Source organism: Aedes albopictus, chromosome 2 (assembly GCF_035046485.1).
Source record: "Aedes albopictus strain Foshan chromosome 2, AalbF5, whole genome shotgun sequence".
Lineage (NCBI taxonomy): Eukaryota > Metazoa > Arthropoda > Insecta > Diptera > Culicidae > Aedes > Aedes albopictus.
The window spans coordinates 285,626,492-285,653,521 of record NC_085137.1 but is presented as its reverse complement, the minus strand read 5'-3'; the positions used below and the strand labels follow the sequence as shown (position 1 = coordinate 285,653,521).

Sequence of the window (27,030 nt, the reverse complement as noted above, 5' to 3'; positions counted from 1 at the left end):
CGATGTCAACTAAAAATTCTTCCAGTAGTTCTTCCAGGAATAACTCCAGAAATTCATCTCGAAATTCCTCCAGGAATTTCTCTTCAGGAATTGTGGAAGGGATTTCACAAGACAATTTTTCAATAAATTGCTCCAAGACTTTCTTTAAGAATTCCTGCAAGGATTTATCTAGGGATTCCTCTGACGATTCCTCTAGATTTTTTTCCACGGTGTCCCCCAAGAATTCTTCCAGTTATTCCTCCATGAGTTCCTGCAGGAATTCATCCCGCAATTCTACCAGGAAATCCTGCAGGGATTCCTCCAGGAATCCAACCATAAATTCCTCCTGTAATTGCTGCAAGAGATTCTCTAGAGGTTCCTCCAAAGATTCCTCTAGAATTCCTTCCAGAATTTCTCCCAGGAAATCATCAAGAAATTCATCCCAGGAAATCATCAAGAAATTCCTCTAGAAATTCCTTCAGTAATTCCTCCAGAAATTCCTTCAGTAATTCCTCACAGAGTTCCTCTAGGCAGCATCCATTTATTACGTAACGCTAACATCGAGATTTTTATACCCCCCCTCCCCCCTCCATAACGCTTTTTTGTATGAAAACCCACAATTTTTGTATGGACCGTAACGCTCGTCCATACTAGAGCGTTACGTAATTTGTGGACGGTGCCCTAGGAATTTCTACAGGGATTCCTTCAAAAATTTCTCCAGAAAGTACTCCAGGCATTTCTCTAAGAATTACTTCTTGAATTGCTCCATAAATTATTCCAGGAATTCCTCCAGAAACTACTTCAGGTACTACTCCAGGAGTTCCTCCAAGAAATCCACCGGAAATTTCTCAAGGAATACCTCCAGAAATTCCATCAGGCAAGTCTTCTTGGAAATACTCCAGGCAGGAAGTCTTCTTGGAAATACTCCAGGCATAACTCCAAGAATTTCTCCGTGAGTTACTCCAGGTATTCCTACAGGATTCTTACAGATGTTTATCCAGGAACTACTGCAAGATGTCCTCCATTTTTTTTCCAGGAATTCCTCCAGTGATTCCTTCATAAATTTCTACAGTAAATGCTCCAGAAAATTCTTTATTTCCTTGTAGAATTCCTTGTAGAATTCCTGAAGTTTTTTTTTTTTGAGGATATTCTGAAGTAGTTTCTGGTAAAATTCCCGTAGGAATTTCTGAGGTCATTCCTGGAGCAATTGCTGGAGGATTTTCTAGAGTTATTCCTGATGAATTCCTGGAGTAATTCTTGGTGGCATTCCTGGAGGAATTCTTGGAGTATTTTCTGGAGAAATTCCTGGAGGAATGCCTGGATGAATTTCTGGTGGATATTCTGTAGGAATTCCTGGAGAAATTCCTAGAAGATTTATTAAAGGTATCACTGGCGAAATTCTTAGAGGAACTCCTGGAGTGTTTTCTGGAGGAGTGCCTGGAGGATTTTCTGGTGGATATTCTGTAGGAATTGCTGGAGGAATTCCTACACGATTTATTGAAGGAATCACTGGCAAAATTCATCGAGGAATTCCTGGAGTGTTTTCTGGAGGAATTCCTGGATAAATTTCTGGTGGATAATCTGTAGGAATTCCTGGAGGAATCCCTAGAAGATTTATTGAACGAATCACTGGCGAAATTCTTAGAGGAATTGCTGAGAAAATTCCTGGAGGAATTTCTGGACGATTTCCTGGAGGAAATTCAGGAAGGAATTCTGGAGGAATCTCTAAAGAATTTTCTGGAGCATTCCTGGGAAAAAAATTTGGAGGACATCTTGCAGTAGTTCCTGGATAAACACCTGTAGGAATCCTGTAGGAATATCTGGAGTAATTCATGGAGAAATTCTTGGAGTTATGCCTGCAGTATTTCCAAAAAGACTTCCTGGAAAAATACCTGATGGAATCTCAGGAGGTATTTCTTTAGGAATTTCCGGAGAAATTCCTGGAGGAACTCCTGGAGTAGTTTTTGGAGGAATTCCTGGAATAATTTATGGAGAAATTCATGAAGTAATTCTTGGAGAAATGCATGGAGTACTTTCTGGAGATTTTTATTAAGAAATTCCTGTAGAAATTCCTAGAGGAATTCTGTGAGGAATTACTGAAGGAATTCCTGGAGGAATTTCTTGATGATTTCCTGGTAGAAATTCTGGAAGGAATTCTAGTGGAATCCTTGGAGGAATCTCTAGAGAATCTCCTGCAGTAACTGCAGGAGGTATTTATGGTGGAATCCCAGGAGGAATTCCTGAATGAACCCTTGAAGGAATACCTGGAGGCATCTCTGGATGATTCACGGGAGAATTCCTTGAAGGAATTCCTGAAGGAATCCCATGAGGATTTTCTGGAGGAATTCCTGGAGGAATCCCTGCAGGATTTCTTGGTAGAATTTTGGGATAAATTCCTGCAGGAACTCGTGGAGGAATAACTGGAAGTAAATGCTCCAGAAAATTCTTTAGAGATTCCTCCAGAATTTCTTCCTGAATTTCCTCCAGGAAAAATTCTTCCAGGAATTCCCCCAGCAATTCCTCTAAGAATTTCACCAGTGATTCGTTTAATAAATCTTCTAGGGATTCCTCCAGGAGTTCCTACAGAATATCCACCAGAAATTCATCAAGGAATTCCTCCAGAAAACACTTCAGGAATTCCTCCAAGAAGTTCGCCAGTGATTCCTTCAATAAATTGTCTAGGAATTCCTCCAGGAATTCCTACAGAATATCCACCAGAAATTCATCCAGGCATTCTTCCAGGAATTTCTCCAGAAAATACTCCACGAATTCCTTCAGGAATTCCACCAGGAATTACTCCAAAAATTCATCCACGAACTTCTCCAGAAATTTCTCCAAAAATTCCTCCATGAATTCCTTCAGGAACTCTTCCATGAAGTATTCCAGGAAATACTCCATTAATTACTCCAAGATTTGCTTCAGGAATAACTCTAGAAAATCCTCCAGCAATTGCTCCAGGAATGACCTCAGAAATTCCTACGGGAATTTTACCAGAAACTACTTCAGAATATCCTCAAAAAAAACTTCAGGAATTCTACAAGGAAATACTTACGGGATTCCTTTAAGAAAGACTCCAGGAATTCTTCTAGGATCTACTCCAGGGATTCCTGCACGAATTCTTTCCGATATTTATCAAGGAAAGCCGTCAAGAATTCCTCCTGGAAACAATCCAAGAATTCCCATAATTTCTCTTTGCATTACTCCAGGAATTCGTCAAAAAAAACCTTCCGGAATTTTTCCAGAATTCCTTCCAGAATTCCTCTTAGGAATACCTCAAGGAAATGCTTGAAGAATTTATTCAGAAATTCTTTAAAGAGCTGCTTTAGAAGTGGCTCCAATCTTTTAGGAATTCCTTCACGAATTATTTCAGGAATTCCTCCAGATATTGCTTACGAATATCTCCAAAAATTCGTCCTGAAATTCTTCCCGAAACTTCTCAAGGTTTTATTTTAGAAAAATACCTCAAGAATTTTTCCAGGAAGGCCTCCAGAAATTAATCTCAGAAACACTCTAAGAATGTCTCCATGAATTACTTCAAGGCTTTCTCCAAAAACTATTCCAGAACCTACTCTAGGAATTACTCCAGGATTTCCTCAAGAAATGTCTCTAGAATTTCCTCCAAGAATTCCTTCGGTTAATCTTCCAGGAATTCCTCCCGGAATTATCTCAGGTACAGGAATTCTTTAAAGAGCTACTCCAGGGATTCCTCTGGAAAGCGCTTCATATTTTTTTTTCAGGAATATCTTCAGAAACTCCGTTAGAACTTACTCCAAGAATTTCTCCAGGAATCACTCCAGTAATTCCTCTAGGTAGGATGTCATCCGGAAATTTATCTAAGAATTCCTCCCAGGAGTTCCTTCGGAGTTTCTTTCAGGAATTACTCCCTGGAAGAATCCCTGGTGGAATCCTTGGAGGAACTCTTAAAATAATCCCTGGAGGAATTTTTGAAGAAATACCTGGAGGGAGTCTTGGAAGAATTCCTGGGGGATTTCCTTGGAGAAATTTCATTAGGAATCCCTAGAGAAATACTTGTAGTAAGCCTTGAAGGAGTTTTTGAAAGAGTCACTGGAGGAATACCTGGAGGAATTCAAGGAGGAATCCCTGGAGCTATCTCACAAGTTATTTTTGGAGAATTTCCTGGTGGAATTCATGGAGAAATTCTTGCAGGAATTTTTGAAGGAATTACTGGAGGAATTTGTGAAGGAATTCCTGCAGGAGTTTGTAAAATAATTCCTGAATAAATTTCTTAAAAAATTCCAGGAAGAACTGTTCGAGGGATTTTTGGAGAAATTCATAGAGGGATTCTTGAAGCAATTCTTGGCGGAAGTCTGGGAGGAATTCCTAAATAAACTTTTCTAGGATTTCTCCCAGGACATCCTCCAGAAATTCCTACAGGATCTTCCCCAAAAATCACTCCAGAATTCTCCCTGAAAATCCTCCAGAAATTATTCCAGAAACTGCTACGGGAACTCCCCCAAGAATTCTTTCAAGATTTCAATCAAGAATCCGTTCAAAAATTTTTCCAAGAATTCCTACAGAAATTCCTGGATGACATCCTACCTTGAGGAATTACTGGAGTGATTCCTGGAGGAATCCTTGGAGTAAATTCTAACGGAGTTTCTGGAGCTATTCCTGGAATCCCTGTAGTAACTCTTTAAGGAATACTGTACCTGAGATAATTGTGGGAGGAATTCCTGGAAAGTTAACCGAAGGAATTCTTGAAGGATGTTCTAGAGACATTTCTTGAGGAAACCCTGGAGTAACTCCTGGAGTACGTTCTGGAATAGACGAATTCCTGGAGATATTCCTAAGCAATATCTGGAGAAGTTCCTGAAAAAAATCGTGAAGGAATTCCTAAAAGATTGGCTGGAGGCACTTCTGGAGGAGTTCTTTAAGGATTTTCTGAAGAAATTCTTGAAGCATTTCCTTAAGGTATTTTTATCAGGAATTCTGGGAGGAATCCCGTAAGTATTTCCTTGTAGAATTCCTGGATGATTCTTTTGAGGACAGCCTGAAGTAGTTCCTGGAAGAATTCCCGTAGGAATCTCTGGAATCATTTCTGAAGCAATTCGAGGAGGAATTCGTAGAGTTATACCTGAAGTAATTCTTGGAGTAATTAATGGAGTATTTCCTGGAAGACTTTATGGAAGAATTCCTGAAGGAATTCTTGGAGGAATTTTTGGAGGAATTCCTCGAGTTATTCCTGAAGCAATTCTTGGAGTAATTCATGGAGTATATCCTGGAAGACTTTATGGAAAAATTCCTGAAAGAATTCTTGGAGGAATTTTCGGAGGAATTCCTGGAGGAATTTCTGGAAAAGTTCGTGGATGAATTCCTGGAGTAATTCCTGGTGAAATTCCTGGAGGAATTCCTGGAGTATTTTTTGTAGGAATTCCCGGAGGAATGCCTGGAGGAATTTCTGGTGGATATTCTGTAGGAATTCCTGGGGTAATCCCTAGAAGATTTATTAAAGGAATCACTGGCGAAATTTCTGGACGAAAGAAATCACTGGCGAAATTCTTAGAGGAATTCCTGGAGTGTTTTCTGGAGGAATGTCTGGAGGAATTTCTGGAGGATATTCTGTACGAACTCTTGGAGGAATCCATGGAAGATTTATTAAAGGAATCACTGGCGAAATTTCTGGACGATTTCCTGGAGGAAATACAGGAAGGAATTCTGAAGGAATCTCTAAAGAATTTTCTGGAGCATTTACTGGAGAAATTTATGAAGGAATCACTGGAGGAATTCCTGGAAAAAAAAAATGGAGGACATCTTGCAGTAGCTCCTGGATAAACATCTGTAAGAATCCTGTAGGAATACCTGGAGTAACTCAGAGAAATTCTTGGAGTTATGCCTGGAGTATTTCCAAGAAGACTTCCTGCCTGGAGTATTTCCAAGAAGACTTGCCTGATGGAATTTCTGGAGGTATTCCTTGAGAAATTTCCGGTGGAATTCTTGGAGGAACTCCTGGAGTAGTACCTGAAGTAGTTTCTGGAGGAATTCCTGGAATAATTTATGGAGCAATTCAAGAAGTAATTCTTAGAGAAATGCCTGGAGTACTTTCTGGAGAAATTTTTGAAGGAATCCCTGTAGAAATTCCTAGGGCACCGTCCACAAATTACGTAACGCTCTAGTATGGACGAGCGTTACGGTCCATACAAAAATTGTGGGTTTTCATACAAAAAAGCGTTATGGAGGGGGGAGGGGGGGTATAAAAATCTCGATGTTAGCGTTACGTAATAAATGGATGCTGTCTAGAGGAACTCTGTGAGGAATTACTGAAGGAATTTCTGGAGGAATTACTGAAGGAATTTCTAGAGGAATTTCTTGATGATTTCCTGGGATGAATTTCTTGATGATTTCCTGGGAGAAATTCTGGAAGGAATTCTAGAGGAATCTTTGGAGGAACCTCTAGAGAATCTCTTGCAGCAATTACAGGAGGAATTTATGGTTGGATTCCTGGAGGAATCCCTGCAGGATTTCCTGGTAGAATTGCGGGATGAATTCCTGCAGGAACTCATGGAGGAATAACTGGAAGAATTCTTGGGGGACACCGTGGAAAAAAATCTAGAGGAATCGTCAGAGGAATCCCTAGATAAATCCTTGCAGGAATTCTTAAAGAAAGTCTTGGAGCAATTTATTGAAAAATTGTCTTGTGAAATCCCTTCCACAATTCCTGAAGAGAAATTCCTGGAGGAATTTCGAGATGAATTTCTGGAGTTATTCCTGGAAGAACTACTGGAAGAATTTTTAGTTGACATCGTGGAGGATTTTTTGGAGGAATCCCTTGAGGAAGTCCTGGTGGTATCAATGCAGGAATTTCTGAAGAAATCTCATGAGTCCTTCAATAATTTTCGGGAAAAATCCTGAAGAGAAGCATGCATCATTGCTGGAGAACTCCTGAATTAATTTCCAGAGTTATAATGGAGAAATTCCCAGTAAAATCCTAGGGTGATTCTACTACAAATGCTGGAGGAATTCTTGGGCTAATTCTAAAGAAATTCCCTTGGTATTTTTTGGGGTTGCCCTGGAGGAACGCCTGGGGAGCTCCTGGACTCACTCTCACACGGTGCCCCCACAGACCGTTATTATAAAATAAAAATGTCCATCAAAACTAAGTTCAGGGATCGAATCCTGGTGCCATTCTGCACCTCTGGGCAAATTTTTAAAATAATCCCTAGGAGAAATCTCGAGAAATCTCGATTTGATGTTTTATACTAAGAAATTTCAAAGAAATCCATGTTCAGATTGGACAATATCGCTTAAATACCTACACAAACTTTCCCTAAAGTGTTCAAAGTTGTTTCAAACCCGTATTTATTTAACCCTAAAAGGGTTGGACCCCAGGCGCCTTTCAGAGCTCGTCATTGATGGAACACACTCAGTGAGGTGACGAAACTGAGGCCATGAAGGTATCCCTTTTAGGGTTAATAACGTTACTTCAATTATTCATATTTACTACTCATCTAAATCAATTAACTGATTAAACTGACTTACCAAACATATGGCAGTGTACAAAAATCAGAAAAAAAGATGCAAAAAACGTTGCTTGTCATGTGTGCTTTTGATTACCAACGTTAGGGTTAGAAAAACTGGAGTAGGTCTTCTAAGGCAGTTTTCTTAAAATGAATAACGTTTTCAGTCACAATAGTCGAAAACAAATTTATACTTTTTTTCGATATTGCTTAGCATTTTGAACAGGGACGTTCAGTGTTTAGCAATTGTATTGTTCCTTGCTGTAAATGTATCGCTCCTATATGGGGCAAGTATGACACATAATCGATCCAACTACGGTGTGTACGATTACACTAGTTTACAGCATTTTTGAACTCGGTAAGCTGATGATCATTTTTGGTGTAGAATCATGCCCTGAGTTCAAAAACGCGAAAGAAAAAAATTGCAGTAGAGCGGAAATTTTTTCGACATTCCATACAAGGTTGATGATTTGAAATCGACTTTTGTTCTATTTTTAAGCAGAGTCGCTCACTTCAAACATCTCATTCTCCATAATCAATGTTCCGATTAAGCTGAAATTTTTACTGTAACTCGCCTACATATGACATGTCAAATAAACGTCGAGAAAGAATTTTTCAAATTGTTTTTTTCTTATTGAAAAAATACATTTCTTCGAAAAATTTTGGGAATTTTGCTAAAATTTAAGAAGATCGTCCCTCAAACTCGCCAATATCTTGAATTTTATCAATCTGACGAAAACCTGTATTCAGATGATCGAAAGGTATTGTATTCAGCTTTTAATTTATGGAAACATATTTAAAATTGGTTGAACAAAACGCAAAGCTATTTGAGTTTTAGTAAATTCCATATTTTAAAAAGTTGCAAAACTCGATATTGAGCTAAAACTCAAAAACTGTTCTACTTAAAATTTTTTGAAGGTCGGTTTCGAAATCAGCACTTAATTGTGCTTCTAAAATTTTGGTCGTTGACAGAAGTTCACGACTTTCGTTTTATTTTTTAAACTTGTGTTATCTTTGATTTGCTTTGCCTAGAATTTTGAACATTTTTTTGAATGCAAAGTGCTACATATTCTTGCACATGAACACTTGAAAATTACTGAGGGGGCATCCATTAAGTACGTCACGCTAAAAATGGAAATTTTCAACCCCCCCTCCCCCCTTCGTACGGGTTTTTCCTATATTTAATACATTGCTTGTCACACTGCTCGGAACCCCCCCCCCCCCCCCTCCCCCCTCTAAGCGTGACGTACTTTATGGATGCCCCCTGAGAAATATGTGTTAAATAAAGATCTAATAGTACACCAATTTTGGAAGAGCAGGAAACTACGACGTATATGTAATAACATGGGACACGGTTTATATGGGAAAATATAAAAAAAAAATGCAAAAACTCTAGTTCTTGTATACTTTTTGAGTTCCATTTTGGTCCCATATCAACTGTGCAAAATATCAGGTCGATCGGGGAAACCATTTTTTGCGCCCGTTATTCTTAGTTTTTTAGACGATTTTATGAGAAAATTTTTATTTCTTCAATGAAAAATCGCTTGGGGTCACCCCTTGGTCCCTAACTAATTCAATGAATGATTTCTGTAGCAAACTTCACGATGAATTAGACCTCCGAAGACCGCAAAGCGATGCGAAGTCCATGGAAAAAAGTTATGAAGCCTTACCCGATCGATAAAATGACGAGATTTGATTATTTATTGTTATTCCTTACATGTTAATCAGCGTTTCCATGCTATTCGGTTTTCAGTCAATAACTTTTTCTACATATCTTAGATCCCTTTGTGGTCTTCGGAGGGTTGGTTCCTCGTAATATAGTAAACATGTTGTAGAATTAGGGAAAACTTTAATGTATAACACTGGGATGTGTAATATGTTCATAAAACAATAGGGAAAAATCGCTTTTTAATACTTACGTTAAAACCGATGCATGGCTTGGAAAAACATACTTATGTCAGTTTAGTCAGTTAATTGAGTTGGGTGAGTAGTAAATATGTATTATAAAAGTTGCGTTGGTAAATATATACTGGTTTGAAACAACTTTGATTACTTTGGGGACTTTTTTTTGTAGGTATTTAAGCGATATTGTTGAATCTGAACATGGATTTCTTTGAAATTTCTTAGTATAAAACATCAAATCGAGATTTCTCGAGATTCCTCCTAGGGATTATTTTAAAAATTTGCCCAGAGGTGCGGAATGACACCAGGATTCGACCCCTGAACTTAGTTTTGATGGACATTTTTATTTTATAATAACGGTCTGTGGGGGCACCGTGTCTCAGGAACTTCAGGAGGGCTTCCCGTTGAACTGAAAATAAATAAACTGTGGGAAGCTACTCCTGGAGGAATTTCTGGAGAAAAAATCTAAACCAGTTCTTGAAAGTATCCCAGAAGAAATTTCAGTAGAACTCAAGGACAAAAACCCAGACGGAGTAGCTGGAGAAATACCAGGAAGGATCTCATTAGAGGTTTTCCCGAAAGAACTACGGGAGAGTCCCTGAAAGCACTCCAAGGGAAATCATAAAAAAAGCTGGAGGAATCCCAGATTCCTGTAGAAATAACAAAAGAAAGTTCTGGATGAATGTACATCAAACACAGAAAGTGCGCAGGAACAAAAACAAAAATAAATGACAACCACTTCATACTGTGCGTGCGTTCGCGCAACATAAATTGCTGGTGCGCAGGCGCTATAGCCCGGTGAGCATTGTGTGCAGTGAGAACGAAGCGACAAAAGCCCTATCGAGTCTCGGCCGCGGCCCCGGCCCGGACCCAGTCTCAGCCCGTAGGTTTGAATATCCCTTAAAACGGTGCCACCCAGCGGTATGATCTCGCTAAATTCCACCAGTGAGTGGGTTTGGGTGTATGGCATCTAGGCGAATTGAATCTTCACCCAAAGAAAAGGATGCCTTGAGATTAATTCATAAACATTGCGCGCAATTTGCCTTTCACTGTTGGCTCTGTCAAACGATGACCGCCGCCGCGACGCTGGACTTCGTTGCCATGCGCACGACAACCAACAGCAAGCAAACGTGTAGGGTTGCCAGACAGTATTGCAATAAAAACATTGATTTATTTCACAAAAATTTGAATTCAAGATTGTGGCAAAACTATGAAAGATACAATGTTGCACCAAAGGACAGTTTGGTAGCGTATCAAAAAATGAATGTTTTGTAGAAGAACATTTCTCACATTTATCACGTTTCTCACGAGTAAACTATCAAAAAAGGTGAAAAGGGGGTACATTTTTAGGCACTTTTTACATAAAAGTCAAAATTTCTGCACTTAAATGACTTTTAATCAATTACCTGTCCAAAGAGCATTAAAAGACAAAGCTTTAGGCTTTCTATCCATGCGCTAAGATTGATTACACGGTTCATAGTTTCTGAGTTAGAGATGTTTAAAGATGGGGTAGATTAATAACACTAATTTTTGAATAACTCACTTAGCAGTGGAACAATTTTTTGCTGCAAATATGGTCTACTTTCACCTCCTTTCGGGTGTAACACGAATTACCAGTCACCCTGTATATGTCAGAATAAAGAAAGTTCAAGCCTGTACCACAAGTATTTCTCTAAGGCTCCCTACATTTCAGAAGTGGGGTAGAAACCCCATTTTGAAGCAATGGAATCTAAATTCGAAGTTACTGAAGTTCACTAGCCAAGCTGACAGTGTAAGGTGAAGCGGTCGGTGAATTAGGAGAATCTCACCGAAGCAGCGAAAGATGCAATTATTGGAAGTGAAGTTTGGATGAATTATCGCAAGCGAGCCTAGAATGATGCAGGACGCATTACTCTCGAGCCTAGAAGTATACGAGAGGAGTTACGAAGCCAAAAGCAGGTGATGTTACATTCAGCAGTGGTCGAATGGAAAGCATTGTATACGTAGTAAAGGTGGTTGCATTACAACATCGAAGACGACGTCAAGGACTGTGTCATCGAGTTGGAGTTTCAGAAAATATCGATGGAGTGGTCTTTCGAGGTTCAAGGTTCACATCGAGGACGATGTGGGTGTCAAGATGGCCGAACTGTAGTAAGCTAAGATGTATCCTTAAGTAATATATGTCAGAATAAAGAAAGTTCAAGCCTGTACCACAAGTATTTCTCTAAGGCTCCCTACAATACCTCCAGAAGGTCCTCGGGAAATTGTCCTGGAGTTCATCGGGAATTCCTCCAGGAGTTATTCAAGAATTCCTCCAGGGGTTCCTCGAAAATTATTCAAGAAGATCTTCTTCATGAAGATGTTCGGGTAATTCTGCAGAAGATCTTTAGGGATTCCTCCTGGAAATCGCCAGGAGTTCCTCCAGGAGTTCCCCAGAGATTCGTCCTGGAATTCCTCGAGAACTCCACCAAGAGTTCCTCGGGAATTCCTCCATAAGTTTCCAAAAATTGCTCCCGGAATTCCTCAGAAATTTCGTCAGGAGTTCCTGGAGGTATTCATAGGAACATCCAGTTGAACTTCTGATTAACTCCTGAAAATGCTAGAGGAATTCTCGAGGATCTCCTGGATAAATTCCCAAGGAGCTCCTAGAGAAATTCCCAAGGAGCTCTTGGAGAAATTCCTTCTTTAGGAATTCTCGAGAAACTCCTGGAGGTCTACCCGCGAATCTCCTGGAGAGATTCCTGAGGAACTCCTGGTAGAAATCGCGAGAAACTCGTGGAGGATTTTCAGTAAAACTCTTGGAAGAATTTCTTAGGTACTCCTGGAGGAATTCCCGAGTATCTCGTAAAGGAGATCTTAGAGGAATTCCCAGGTAATCTCTGAAGGAATTCCCGAAGAACTTCTGAAGAAATTCTCGGCAAACTCCTGAAGCAATTCCCGAGCAACTCCTGAAGAAGTTCTCCGTAAACTCCTGAAGGAAATCCCGAGGAATTCATGGAGGAATTTGCGAGGTGCTCCTAGAGGTATTCGCGAGAAGTTCATGAAGGGATTTACAAGGAACTCCTGAGGTACTTCTGGAGGAACCCGAAGAACTTTTGCAGCAATTCCCGAGGAACTTCTCCTCCTCCTTCCGAGGAATACATGAAGGAATTTCCTAGGAACTAATAGAGGAGTTCCCAAGGCACTTGTGAAGAAATTCTCGGCAAACTCCGGGAGGAATTCCCGAGAAACTGTAGGAATCTGTTAGTTTTTATCAACAAAAATTGAAACGCATTTCATCTGAAATTGTTCCAAGATTTGAATTATTGGATTGGATCAAAAATATAAATACTATTTTTAAGCTTTCATAAGTCTTCAAAAGTCTTCACATAATTTGAAATGTCTTCAATATGTCTTCACAAAAATAAATGTCTTCACAGAAGTTCAAATGTCTTCACATTGAAGACATGTCTTCACATCTGGCATCCCTGAATGAAACTTCCCCATAGCGCCTATTAATCCAACTATCTACCCTCGGTATCAACCTATGGGTCCACCTTCCTTTGGTGGAACTGTCCCACGCACGCTCCCATTTGACCATAGAGGCCATCCTGACAGTCTTGCGTATGTCTCTTGTGTCGCGCATTTTGAAGCACTCCATGTCCTCACTGATAAGAATGCTGATAGGCACCATACCAGTAATGACACAGAGAGCGTCGTGTGACACGGTACGGTACGCGCTTGCAACCCTCAGACACATAAGCCTGTAAGTACTTTCCAGCTTCCGTCGGTAGCATTCAGTACAGGGTGCGGCAGGAAAAAATGCGAAATGTTCAAGGCACTATTACACGCTATGTATTATGGATATGTATTACTATTTTTTCATGACAGTGTATCAGTCAATGTCTATATTCTAGCACTGAAAAATAAAAATGAACATATTTGATGTTTAACATGTGATAATGTAGGCCTAATAAGCGGATATCAATAAACTGCGCGCCCAATGGTCATTAAACAAAATGACTATAACAGTAACAAAATTAGCTCAAATTCGATGAACAACCAGACCACACTGATCCAGAGCCTTGTAGTTTCACATACCAGATGAAATAAGTACATATATTTGATGATATTGTAGAGAAAATCAAAAAAAATGTTTTATCAGATGCGAAATTTAGCGACCTGTGCGATTTTCTGCGGTTTGAAAATTCTGGTTGTCTTCATCTTCAGGCGCCGCCCTGTAAAGGTTAGTGACCAAAATGGGAAATTTTTTAATTAACTTTTCAGAAAACTAGCATATTATAGATCATGGAACGTTGAAACATAGATTGGTTAATTTCAAATGGACGAAAATGAGGTTTGAAGTTGAAAAACACTTTCGCATTTTTTCCTGCCGCATACTGTACTTAGCGCGGTACCCCACGCCGGGCCGCCATACCTAAGTATGGACGTAGCAACACTAGCCAGAAGCTTGCGCTTACTGGCGTACACCGCTGAGCTATTGGACATCATCCGGGAAAGTGCCGCAATAGCTGTGGAGGCTCTTTAACAGGCATAATCGACGTGGCTACCGAAGGTAAGCTTGTCGTCGATCATCACGCCCAAGTGCTTGACAGAGCGCTTCGACAGGATAGTGCACTCTCCTACACTGATCTCCGTCTGCTGCGCCGACTGCATGTTGTTAACAACCGTCACCTCTGTCTTGTGGTGAGCCAGCTCCAGTTTTCTGGACCGCATCCACGCCTCCACAACCTTGATCGAGTGGTCGGTAGTCAACTTCACCTCCTCGATCGTTTCACCGTAGACTTCGAGCGTAATATCGTCGGCAAATCCGACAATCACCACTCCCACTGGGTACTCCAACCTCAACACCTCGTCGTACATGACATTCCATAACACCGGACCCAGGATGGAACCTTGCGGGACTCCTGAGGTTATGTGAAAGCACTTCCGACCCACCTCCGTGTCGTATACTAGTACGCGATTCTGAAAGTAGCTTCCGAGAATCTTGTACAAGTACTCCGGTATCCCCAGACGCAAGAGCGCATCGGCAATAGCAGCCCAGCTGGCGCTATTAAATGCATTCCTTACATCCAGAGTCACTACCCCGCAGAAGCGAATTCCCCTCCTCTTAGGCTCGAGTGCTTTCTCGGCGGTTTTTGTAACCGACAAGATAGCGTCTACGATGGACCTCCCCTTCCGGAAGCCATACTGGTTGCTCGAGAGACCATTTACGCCCTCAGTGAACTTCAACATTCTATTGAGGATGATCTTTTCGAGCACCTTCCCCGCCGTGTCAATCAAGCATATTGGTCTATATGCCGACGGGTCTCCGGGTGGTTTCCCCGCCTTTGGCAATAGTACCAGGCTCTGCCTCTTCCAAGCTTCTGGGAAAACCCCCTCGTCCAGGCATTTCTGCATAGCAGACCTGAACATCTCGGGAGCCTCTGCAATAGCTACTTTTAAGGCCAGGTTCGGAACTCCGTCCGGACCTGGGGCCTTACCTACGCTAAGGGACTTAGCTATCCCCGCAAGTTCCACATCGGTGACCCTCTCCTCATCGCCAGCCCCAGTCCCCGGCTGTCCTACGAAAGGAGGCCAAGGACTAGGATCATGACGCGGAAAAAGTCCTCCAATGATCCCCTCCAACATCTCTGGAGATTGCTCTGTAGGAGCCATCACACCTCTCGTCTTGGCCATAACGATCCTGTAGGCGTCACCCCACGGGTTCGTATTGGCACTCTGACAGAGACCCTCAAAGCAGGCCTTTTTGCTTGCTCTTATCTCGGTCTTGAGCGCGGCTTTTGCAGCGGCGAACACCACCCGCCGTTCGTTTCGCTCTTCCTCTGATCGTGCTCGCTGCATCCGCCGCCTAGCCCTTAGGCAGGCACGGCGCAGGTCCGCAATCGCGTCGGTCCACCAGTAAGCCAGTGGCCTCCCATTTCTAGGGTGGACTCGCCTAGGCATGGTCGCATCACACGCACGTGAGAGCACCGCTACCAGCTCGTCGCCGTCTAAACCGAGTAAGTTTCGCTCACGGCGGAGCGCTTCCCTAAATACCTCTTCGTCGAAGTATGATGTCTTCCACTTACGAGGGCTTGGCCTTGGCCTAGCCGCCTCTTCTTCTATCCGTTGTCTGCTGTTGTTGTAGTCGATACTGTAGCGAACCGCCAGGTGGTCGCTGTGAGTGTAGCCATCATCTACTCTCCAGTTCGGACTACTTGTTAGGCCAGGACTACAAAAAGTCACGTCAATAATTGACTCCGCTCCGTTTCGACTATAGGTACTCTTGGTACCGACGTTAGCCAAGTCGACATCTAAGATGGCCAGTGTTTCTAGCAGGATCTGACCCCGCTGGTTCGTGAAATGGCTTCCCCATTCCACAGCCCAGGCATTAAAGTCACCCGCTATTACCACCGGCCTTCGCCCTGTTAGCACGGTCGTTAAGCGGTCCAGCATTTGCGTGAACCGCTCGATCGGCCACCGCGGAGGCGCATACCAGCTACAGAAGAAGACCCCGTTTACTTCGGCGACCACGAAGCCCTCATAGGTAGTAGACACCAACTCCTGCACGGGGTATTTACCCGTCGTCCATATCGCCGCCATTTTCCTGGTCCCATCCGAGGCCCAGTTGCCGTTGCCGGCGGGTACTCGGTATGGGTCCGAAATGATGGCGATATCCGTCTCCCACTCAGAAACCGCCTGACAAAGCAGTTGCTGAGCCGCATCACAGTGGTTCAGGTTCAGCTACGTTACCTGCACTGTGATTTGTTGTTCACTGCGGCTTTCTTAAAGGCCGGGCACCCTGGACCACCCATCGTATGTCTGTTTTTCGAGGTTTTCCCGGTACAGATCATACAGATGGGTGGACTCGTGCAGCTTTGGGCCTTATGACCTTCAGCGCCGCATCGCCGACACAGTTTGCGCCTGTCAGGGCCTTTACAGTCCCACGACTTGTGTCCTGGTTCCAGACACCTAAAGCAAACCTCTGGTGGCTCGTGGAATGTCAAAGGACATACGCACCAGCCCACCTTTATCCGCCCTACTTTAACGGACTTTTTAACGTCCGCCACAGGTAGCTGAACCAGAGCTATCTGTGTCCCTGCTGGCCCCTTCCGCAGCCTGACGGCTGTGGCGGCCACCTGAACATCGCACTGTTGCCGCAGTGCCGTGGCGAGCTCTTCCGCTTCAGTGATCTCGTCTAGGTCTTTGACCTTCAGAGTCGCCTCATGCGTAAGAGCCCTCACCTCCACTCCATCACCAAGGACCTCTTCTGCCAGCCTCTTGTAGGCGGCGCCCTTGTGATCCTTCTCGCGCTTAAGCTCCAGGATCATTTCGCCCGTACGAGTACGTCTGATACTGCGTACGTCGGCTCCAAGACCCTCAAGCTTGGCGTCGCACCTCATCGCCTTCAAGACGTCCGAGTATTTCGACTGTTCGGTCTTGATGACGATAGCGTCACCTTTTTCGCGCCTGGCACCTGCCTTCCTACGCCTTGGCTTGGCGACCTGCACTTCTGCCTGCGGATCAAGGTTGCAACCATTCATTTGCAAAAATTTACATTCATTTGCTATTATCTCAGTTCAGAAGCATGCTATCGAAAAACAATGTATGGATGAATTTAACCTTGTAGTTTTATCTGAAAGTTTGCCGAATAACATTGGGGTCGCACACGCATACCAAAGTCGTGAGCGAGCTGTGAAGGCAACTTTCCACAGCGTGAATGTAAACACCTTGAATTGGGGTAGTCCTATTCTTAGCCGGCAACTACGCGGCTGACTCGCAAGCGAGGGGGTGCGTCAGGCCCCAGGACATCCGTCCCTGCTGCCCCATAAAAAAAAGCGCCGCCTGGAAGAAGCGGAGTGTGAAGAAATGGAACTGCTGTGCCGTTCCCAAGAAACACGGAAGTTCTATCAGAAGCTCAACGCATCCCGCAACGGCTTCGTGCTTCTTCTTCTTCTTGGCGTAACGTCCTCACTGGGACAAAGCCTGCTTCTCAGCTTAGTGTTCTATGAGCACTTCCACAGTTATTAACTGAGAGCTTCCTCTGCCAATGACCATTTTGCATGTGTACATCGTGTGGCAGGCACGAAGATACTCTATGCCCAAGGAAGTCAAGGAAATTTCCTTTACGAAAAGATCCTGGACCGACCGGGAATCGAACCCGTCACCCTCAGCATGGTCATGCTGAATACCCGTGCGTTTACCGCCTCGGCTATATGGGCCCGCGGCTTCGTGCCGCGAGCCGAAATATGCATGGATAAGGACGGAGGCCTCTTGACGGACGGACGTGAGGTGATCGAAAGGTGGAAGCAGCACTTCGATCAGCACCTGAACGGCGTGGAGAACGTAGGCACGGGAGCCCACGGCAACGGAAGGAACGACGACGCCAGTGCAGCGGAGGACGGAAATGAACCAACTCCCACGCTGAGGGAAGTTAAGGATGCCATTCAGCAGCTCAAAACCAACAAAGCAGCTGGTAAGGATGGTATCGCAGCTGAACTCATCAAGATGGGACCAGAAAAGTTGGCCACCTGTCTGTATCGGCTGATAGTCAGAATCTGGGAAACCGAACAGCTACCGGAGGAGTGGAAGGAAGGGGTAATCTGCCCCATTCACAAGAAAGGCGAGCATTTGGAATGTGAGAACTTCATGGCGATCACTATTTTGAATGCTGCCTACAAAGTTCTATCCCAGATCATCTTCCGTCGTCTGTCACCTAAAACAAATGAGTTCGTGGGAAGTTATCAAGCCGGCTTCATCGACGGCCGGTCGACAACGGACCAGATCTTTACCGTACGACAAATCCTCCAGAAATGCCGTGAATACCAGTGAAGCGCCCCTGTACCGTCCAGGGGCTGCATTAAACACTACACGGAATGTGATATCTTTCATTTCATTAGAGTCCGACGACATCTTTTTAATTAACTATATTGAAGCATCACAAACCATCACTTATCTTATATTACAACGATTCACTTTTTTCTTATATCACCTTAACATTTTCTGTATTTCTTCACCGAACTACTAAGTTTAACAATCTATACACTTCTAGCTTCTTCTTGACCCGACTACTAAGTCCTACCTACAGCCTTAGGACAGTATCTAGAGGTGTCCCACATGGGATCTCAAGACTTATCCGATATGCTGCCTACTCTAACGTTGAAACTGAACTCCCGACAACTGATCCTCAACAACTGACCCCGACTGAAGCCAAAGCCTCCGTATTTATAGCCTAAATTTCCTAGCAATACCCGAACCAGCTTGGGCGTGTCTAAAACTCCAACCATCACTCTCATTTTGCCGAAATAGTCACGATACTTCCTAACAATGCCCGAACCAACTTGGGCGTATCCAAAACCCTACCAAAAGTACTCAAAGTCCAAAACCTAGTCTACATATCCTACTCGTCATTATCATCATTACCATCATCATCGTTATCGTCGTCAACCCAACCAAGCGTAATCAAAACTGTACCATACCAACCGGACCCAACGTGTACGATCATGAACAACGTATCGCTGCGCGATCGTTGCCCCGGCCGACCATCCGTCCGTCGTCACATGAGCTATGATTCATAAAACCAGGTCAGTAATGTATGGTGCGATTTTTCTAGCTGCCGAAATTTTGCGCGTTAGTTACGATGGGCATTGATATTGGCGTAAATTGAAACTCAAGCACCTGGGCAGTTGTTCTAATGGGAGTGTGGGGTGAAATGCACTTTTTTCATTTGAATTAAATTTTAATATCGGAGTGTGTGGGATATTTAGTCTATGCACCAGGTCCCAACGCACCACCTGTTCATCGACTTCAAAGCTGCATACGATAGTATCGATCGCGCAGAGCTATGGAGAATCATCGACAAAAACGGCTTTGCTGTGAAGCTGACTAGACTGATTAAAGCAACGATGGACGGTGTGCAAAACTGCGTAAGGGTTTCGGGTGAACTATCCAGTTCATTCGTATCTCGCCGGGGACTGCGACAAGGTGACGGACTCTCATGTCTACTCTTCAACATCGCGCTGGAAGGTGTGATGCGACGAGCCGGGCTCAACAGCCGGGGAACGATTTTCACAAAATCCGGTCAATTTGTGTGCTTTGCGGACGACATGGACATTATCGCTAGAACATTTGGAACGGTGGCAGAACTGTACACCCGCCTGAAACGCGAAGCAGCAAAGGTCGGACTGGTGGTGAATGCCTCAAAAACAAAGTACATGCTGGTAGGCGGAACCGAAAACGACCGGATCCGTCTGGGTAGTAATGTTACGATAGACGGGGATACTTTCGAGGTGGTGGAGGAATTCGTCTACCTCGGATCCTTACTGACGGCTGACAACAACGTGAGCCGAGAAATTCGGAGGCGCATCATCAGCGGAAGTCGGGCCTACTACGGGCTCCAGAAGAAACTGCGGTCGAAAAAGATTCACCCACGCACCAAATGCACCATGTACAAAACGCTAATAAGACCGGTAATCCTCTAAGGGCACGAGACATGGACCATGCTCGAGGAGGACCTGCAAGCACTTGGAGTTTTCGAGCGACGCGTGCTAAGGACGATCTTCAGCGGTGTGCAGGAGAACGGTGTGTGGCGGAGAAGAATGAACCACGAGCTCGCTGCACTTTACGGCGAACACAGTATCCAGAAAGTGGCCAAAGCTGGAAGGATACGTTGGGCAGGGGAATGGGTGACAAAACGTCGAATGCCAAAACGTCGAATGCCAGAACGTCGAATGCCAAAACGTCGAAAGGACAAAACGTCGAAGGGACAAAACGTCGAAAGGACAAAACGTCGAAAAGTGTGTATGTGTTCACAGTTCAGCGTGGATTTTTTTGAAAATTTTGTGTGAATTCAAATCGATCCTGTTGGTAGCCTGAGAGGGGTGGTGATACGGTAGATCCACCAAGATGGCAGGATGACGAACTGATTGATGGGGACACACGAACATTGTCTCGTTATCTGGGGTCACTGCCCGAACGCTGAAGGTCAGTGACTCATTTTGCGCTCTATAATGCTTCAGTTAAAACCACTAGCTGTACTAGTACCATATTCTGTGAATACCGGATGAATTACGGAGAAGGACAGCTAGTCAAAACCCCGCTATTTCAAGTAGAACTCCGGTTCTGATTGAGGAAGACATTCCCTCCCACCTCTTACGTTGGGATGGGAAGTACCGGCAAGTCGTGCTGTAAACCAAACCAGACGCCCCTGAAGGAACAATGCACCCGATGATCGCCATCGCCACCCTAAGGTGCCAGAGATCCGGCAGACGATAGCTAGAGGCTACCATCGAAGCTACCCTGAAGGATGCTGTAACGTAATGTTGAAAATTTGTGGAAGGAAACTTGTTACAGTGTTCCACTCGCAGTGTTGCATTTGAACGCGATCAATTTGCGTTGAAGTTCAAAAGCGGCACGCTGCGATCAAACATATTTGAACATTGTTCAGTTCAAAATTTGATCAAGAACTGCACCCGCAAAAACATGGCACCCTGGTACCTGGTAAACTTAAATGGTCATTTGTTTGCCATTTTTTTCACAACTTGGGTTGATTCGATTCAGAAAGTCACCCTCTATTGAGAGGGGGAACTAGTTTGGTCACCGTGGATTACCGGAAAATCCGGATTTCGGTGTAGAATCTTAATGCCCTATGCCAAAATGTCCCATTTCATTATGGCGCATATATTCGCGCAACAACGCATGCATGCAGATGCGTCACCAAGTCCTAGGGCAGCACCTTGGTCAGGACGCACATAAGATTTGATGACACATCCAGTTCAAATGCAACACTGGGTGCCAGTAGAAGGGGCCTCAAAGAAGTAAGTGAAGAAAAGCCGGGAAAGTTCGGGAATAAATAATTTTACACTTAACGTGACGTGATGTGAGTTTTTTTTTTAAACGACAGTGTGAATATTCCCTACCCACGAAGAACTGGTCAAGGAACATGCCGACCCTGAGGTGTTGTTTCAGGGAGCATCAGGAAGGCTTCCCACTGAACCAGTTGGCAGATACAAGTGAAAGAATGAGTATCCTTTAAAAGAATAAAGAACTCACTATTTGCTTTGATTACTCGTTTTCGACGTTTTCGACGTTTTGTCCTTTCGACGTTTTGTCCCTTTCGACGTTTTGGCATTCGACCTTTTGGCATTCGACGTTTTGGCATTCGACGTTTTGTCTTTCGACGTTTTGTCCCTAAGCCGGGCAGGGCATGTTGCAAGAATGCCGGACAACAACCCTGCAAAGCTGGTGTTTGCAACGGATCCGATTGGCACAAGATGGCGTGGAGCGCAGAGAGCACGATGGGCGGACCAGGTGGAGCGTGACTTGGCGAGCATTGGGCGCGACCGAGGATGGAGAGCGGCAGCCACAAACCGAGTATTGTGGCGTACTATTGTTGATTATGTCTTGTCTTAATGATGTTGAACAAATAAATGTATGTATGTATGTAACGTTCTCAATGCAGCCTGGTTGGCCTTCATCAAGAACGTCTTAAATTTATTTCATCTTATGCAAGGGTAAGAAGTGTTACTCAAGAGTACTCAGGTTTATAACGTTTTTGATGTAGGTTTATGCAAACTCCGCCGAGAATGTCATAAATCATGTACGCCAAATTGTAAACAAACAACAAATTATCGCACCGCGGTGGATATTGTGAACTTCGTGCGATAAATTTAATCAACAGCCCGGTACCGTTGCCAACCAGGCAGACCTTTTTCGGGAACCGGCCTTGATGTGGTGCAGCGCCTTATTCCTCCGGTCAGCATTTCCAACAGAGTGATTTTGCAGGTCGATTATTTGACTCCCGATTACAAGGGAATCGACGTCCTGGATGACCAAACCCACCACATTTCGGATGCCGCAACCGGAGGAACTTGGCACTACACCGCGTCGAGGTTGCGTTTCCGGGTAGGTGTTCTTGATTGGCAGCAATAATGGAACGAGGAGAATCAAAATCTGATGCTTGAGTTTTGTCTTGTATTTTTCATGTACCAAACTGCTCTCATGCGAGAACAGTTGCTCTTGATCAAGAACGGATGATTGAAGATAACTACAAGAACCTTATAAAACTGAAAATAACAGTTCTTGTTGTGTTTATGGTTTTATGAACTGAACCTCAAGTATTCTTGGAGGTGTTTTTAAAACCACATATTGATGAAGAATAGTTGTGCTCCGTCGGGTCATCTCCAGGTGGATTTTGCGGGGGAAGAAGGTGCTTCGGGCTACCATACCACGGGAGGCTGCAAAGTTTACGCATCGCTGGCCGTTATCATTCGATACGGTGTGCAGGCTGTTTCTCCCGATTACCTGTCTGTACATTTCCTCCCTTCCTACTGCGCGTTCATGTCGCCGATAACGATTTTCACGTCACGCAACGAGCAACCATCGTTTGTTTGCTCTAACTGCGCGTAGAACGCTTCTGTTTCGTCATCAGGTCTCCCTTCGTGTGGGCAGTGGGCGTTGATGATGCTCTAGTTGAAGAAACGGCGCTCGTATCTTGCCCAACACTATAAATCCTGTTCGCAGTTCAATGATGGTGCCATAGCTTTGGTAGAAGGTAGCCTCGATGTCCGCTTTTCCATACTTTCTGTCCAGTCCACCCAAGTTCCTGCAACGCCACGATGTCGAAGTTGTGGGGATGTAGTTCGTCGTAGAATATCCTGTCACATCCTGCGAAACCAAGTGACTTGCAATTCCATGTTCCAACTTTCCAATCGTAGTCCTTTTTTCGTCACGTAGGTCTTTCTCGATTGTATCGAGTCGTATTTTCTCCTATGTTATTCGCAATGGAAATTTTTACGGGTGGCTTATTGGGCCTACGCCAACAATCCAGTCTCGCCGGAGGGCCATCGTGCCAGTTCTGTTTAACGTCCCAACCAACACTGGGACGACCACGCTGATGGGCCTGCCACCTTGGATTTAGCTGGGCGCTGGGCGTGATGCATCATTTCTTACTTAGTCGTTAGATGCCAGAACAAACGCTGTTTGAGCCGTACCTCCTTGGTGAACAGACGCTCGGGTCGTACCTCCTCAATCTAGCTGAAGTCAGAAGGACAACAGTGCTCAGGCTGCACTACCAGCTAAACACACAACTCTTAGCTGGCGGACTTTGTCATCGCTTGACCCGTGGAATCATGAGGTGGAAACTTGTGAGGACCAGATGTATGTTGGACGCTCTCCTATTGACTCACCGTATGCAAACCCAAGTTTTGGTTGTATAGAAGTTAATTTGACGTAATTCTAGCACAATCAAAACTTGCGCTGCCTTAAGTCTTATATTACCTACGTGTTACTTGGGTATGATTGGTACAAAGAAAAAAACTAATGTAATGCCTGAAGTTCATAGGCACAATATGTGTTGAAAAATGGACTAATTGAGTGGAAAAATAGCGAAAAAATTCACGTAGTTCTGGTGGGATTTGAACCCACGTCTCCCCAAGTTCGCTAGACAAGGCGCGTTAACCAACTCCGCCACAGAACAAGTAACAATTCTGTGAAGTAGAAAGCCAACCTGAATCAAACGCCCACCTTACCCCACGTTCTTTCCTCGCAATTCACCATCTACTTCGGTCCTTAGATGTCCACTTCCAACACTCTTTGAGCGTGCCTACGAACAACAGTAAGAGCATTCAGCTAGGGCTGAGATCGAACCCAAGACCATCCACGTATGAAGTGAACGTCCATTGCGCCACGGGCCCCGGCGTTTTATGAAATCTGGCGCCAATAAAAAAAACATGAAACAAAGTATCGTCAGTCAAGATTATGGTCAATGTATAGATCCATTGCGGAGTTACAGCTGCACTTGTGTTTATAAATTAAGGTTTAAATGGTAAAACATAATTTTTGGAAGGCAAGAATTTTCCAAATTTTTGTCTATACATCTTCGTTAAGTTTTTCGTTTGATACTGCATCAATTTTTTTCTGAGTATCGACGAACCGTTCGTTAAATTATGTGTTACGTAATTTATGCTTGATATCACAAAACTTTTCCAAAATAAATCTCAGAATATAGTTCATATTATAAAATATTTATAATTTTGACCTCTTGATACCCCCTGAGACCCCCTGAACCCACCAAAACGCCCCTGAGGCTCCATACACTGGGAAAAAATCTTCATTCCTTCTATGGGTCCGGGACATGGATTTTTGCAATGTTTTCCATTAGTGCGACTCATACTTTTGATGAGGCACCATACAGTAGCGACTCATACAATTTAGAGCACATACTATTCATGCGCTAATTTGCCTGCGTCATCGGGTATTGGTTGCATATACTTTGGATGTGGTTTGACACATGGATATTTGCCATTAAGTATGAGGCAATTTTCCTGAGTGTAGAACACCCCAGAGACGCCTTATATGCAGCAATTATTTTAAGCCATTTAAACAAAACTTTCGAATAGGTCCCACTAGCCTCGTGAAACGGAGTTAATGGAAATCTACCACACTTTCCATTATATTTATTATATATGAAATGTAAATATTTCGAAACAGTTTTATCGCACGGTAATATGAAGAAATATATCAGCAATGTCTTTAAGAATCATTGGAATTAGAAAATAATTTGTCTTCAGATTTTTTTTGGCATGACAAAACTAAATTAGCACTATTTTAGGTCCCACTTGCCCTGGTGTACCTTATTATTCATAGGCATAGTCTTTGGTTTTGAAAGCTTAGGAAAATAAAAACATCTTTCTGAACATTACTGCCGAATGCCCAAAATAGGAAGTTAGACTAAAATGAGAACTCTGTGTTATAATTCAGTAAGTTTTAAAACAACCAAATTATGTTTTTGTCTGGGCTTAGGATAATCGCAAGGAGTGCTCTTAAGTTATTCACTTTTGAATAGATGCCTATTCCACTCACTGTCGTTACCTCCTCAAATTAATGGTCATCCTTCTTTATCTTTTTAATATCACCGTGTGAGGGATTGTAGAGTTCTTTGAACATCCATGATCATATAAACCGTTGCACTAATCATGCTTGTACACATTCATAAAGCGTGCTTTATAACTAGTAGGATTTCAATGCGCAGTTCGATGTACCACACTTTTTTGCCTTATTTTTACAAAAGCTTGTTGTTTGAGTATCAATCAATCCCAACATTTTATCGATATTCCCTTCAGAGGCCACCAAACACTCTGTTTGCACAACTAATACGCAGCGATTGTATGCGAATTACTAACGAGCTAGTATCGATGTTGCTCTCCCCAGGTTCAAAGTACACAGCACACTGTGCTCTCCTCTGCAAAATGAACCGTCCTGTTATCAGTTATCGACGTGAAAGCACTAATCTTATCTGGCACATATGAAATGTTGACGAATATGATTACTCATCGAATCGGCTTGCTCCACGTCTACAGCCAGCGACACCCTATCTACCCTTTTGCGCGAATATCTTGTTTACAAATTCAGCAGGGGTAGCTTCAGTGAGTGGATCAAATTGTACGAATAATGCATTATCAAACGTTTTATTTTTAGAAAAAACATTATTTCGTGTAGTGTTCATAGAAGCTATATTTATATTCAATTTACTTTCCCAACTCGAAAGTAGAAAGACGTCACATTCGGAAACCTTCAAGTACGTTGACGCCAAGTGAACAATTTGCTCCCTGGAACAAATATATAACAACTCAACGCTGACTCGACGCTTTAGGCGTGTGCCATGCTTCAGTTCCTGTGAAATTGAATATTGTCACACCGGTTTGCTGTGGAACAGTCGCTACAACTGAGTAACCTCTTGAGAAATAATGACTGTGACGAAGAATCATCACAAAAAGACTCTCAAGCGTATGACCCTTGTTTAATTTTTCATTCTCTGTTTACCCAAAAGAACTTTCAATTAACGTGTGTGCTGTGGAGTTTCACTCTTCTCTTCTTCTACTTTATTGCAGGCTCCCTACGACGAGCGATACATAAACCGCACCCGCCAATGCCTGCCAGGAAGGGGCTACTGGCGCCCCAAAATACGTTTCTGGATACAATCGCCACGCGTTTTGACGGCACACGTGAGTACTTTCGGTTTATATCTATACCTCCCACCGTTGAGTTGGCATCAAATTTCTGAATTGAACTGGCTTCGATAGGAGCGCGCCCAGCAAGAGAAAACATTTATTATTAATTTTCGTTGAACGTAAAAACATAATTATGACCCGCATGTTGATTGATATATCAAGCAAATATTAAAAACATTTCATTCAATTGCCGTTCGGAAGTCGTCATCTGTCGTATTTGCCTTGCCTTAAATATTATGGCGCACTAAAACGCAATTGACAACAATAATTGGAAAGTTTGAATGTGCGTTAAAACATTATGTCACTTATTTAGGAATGATTTTTGTCGGCTTGGCAAATGTAATCAAACAAACGGATTCTTTCAATGTTTCGATGTTTCGATGTACAGGGGGTGGCCAAAATGTTTCTTTTTTGTCTCCCAAAAAAGTTCGACATGCTGTAACTTTTCATTGAGTGCATTAAACATTCTCAAATTTTGACTGTTTGTCAACCTAATATATGTGCATCATTGGTAAACATTTGAGCTCGATTGGCTAATATTTCATGAAGCTAAAATCGTTTACGTAAAACACTATTTGTCAAACAGCTTATTTTTGAACTTCCATATCTCAGAAACCAGTTAACCGAATTAAATGAAATTTTGAACATTTATAAACAATATATTAATGCTTCACAAGTCATTAAAACATAGGAATTTTTTAAAA

At 43.1% G+C, this 27,030-nt stretch overlaps 1 protein-coding gene across 6 annotated transcripts in view; it reads left to right on the top strand.

The window, feature by feature from the left end:
• LOC109408897 (potassium voltage-gated channel subfamily H member 8) overlaps positions 1-27,030 on the top strand; it is a 160,966-nt gene that overhangs the window by 36,610 nt on the left and 97,326 nt on the right. For 4 of the 6 annotated variants that reach the window (XM_029872949.2, XM_029872946.2, XM_029872947.2 and 1 more), the window contains exons 1-2: positions 25,929-26,102; positions 26,207-26,320. In XM_029872949.2, the coding sequence (XP_029728809.1) occupies positions 26,063-26,102; positions 26,207-26,320 (154 nt within the window). In that variant the 5' untranslated portion in view covers positions 25,929-26,062. Of the gene's footprint in view, positions 1-25,928; positions 26,103-26,206; positions 26,321-27,030 lie in introns of those variants that run through there. The other 2 variants (XM_062851994.1, XM_029872948.2) reach the window with 1 other exon arrangement.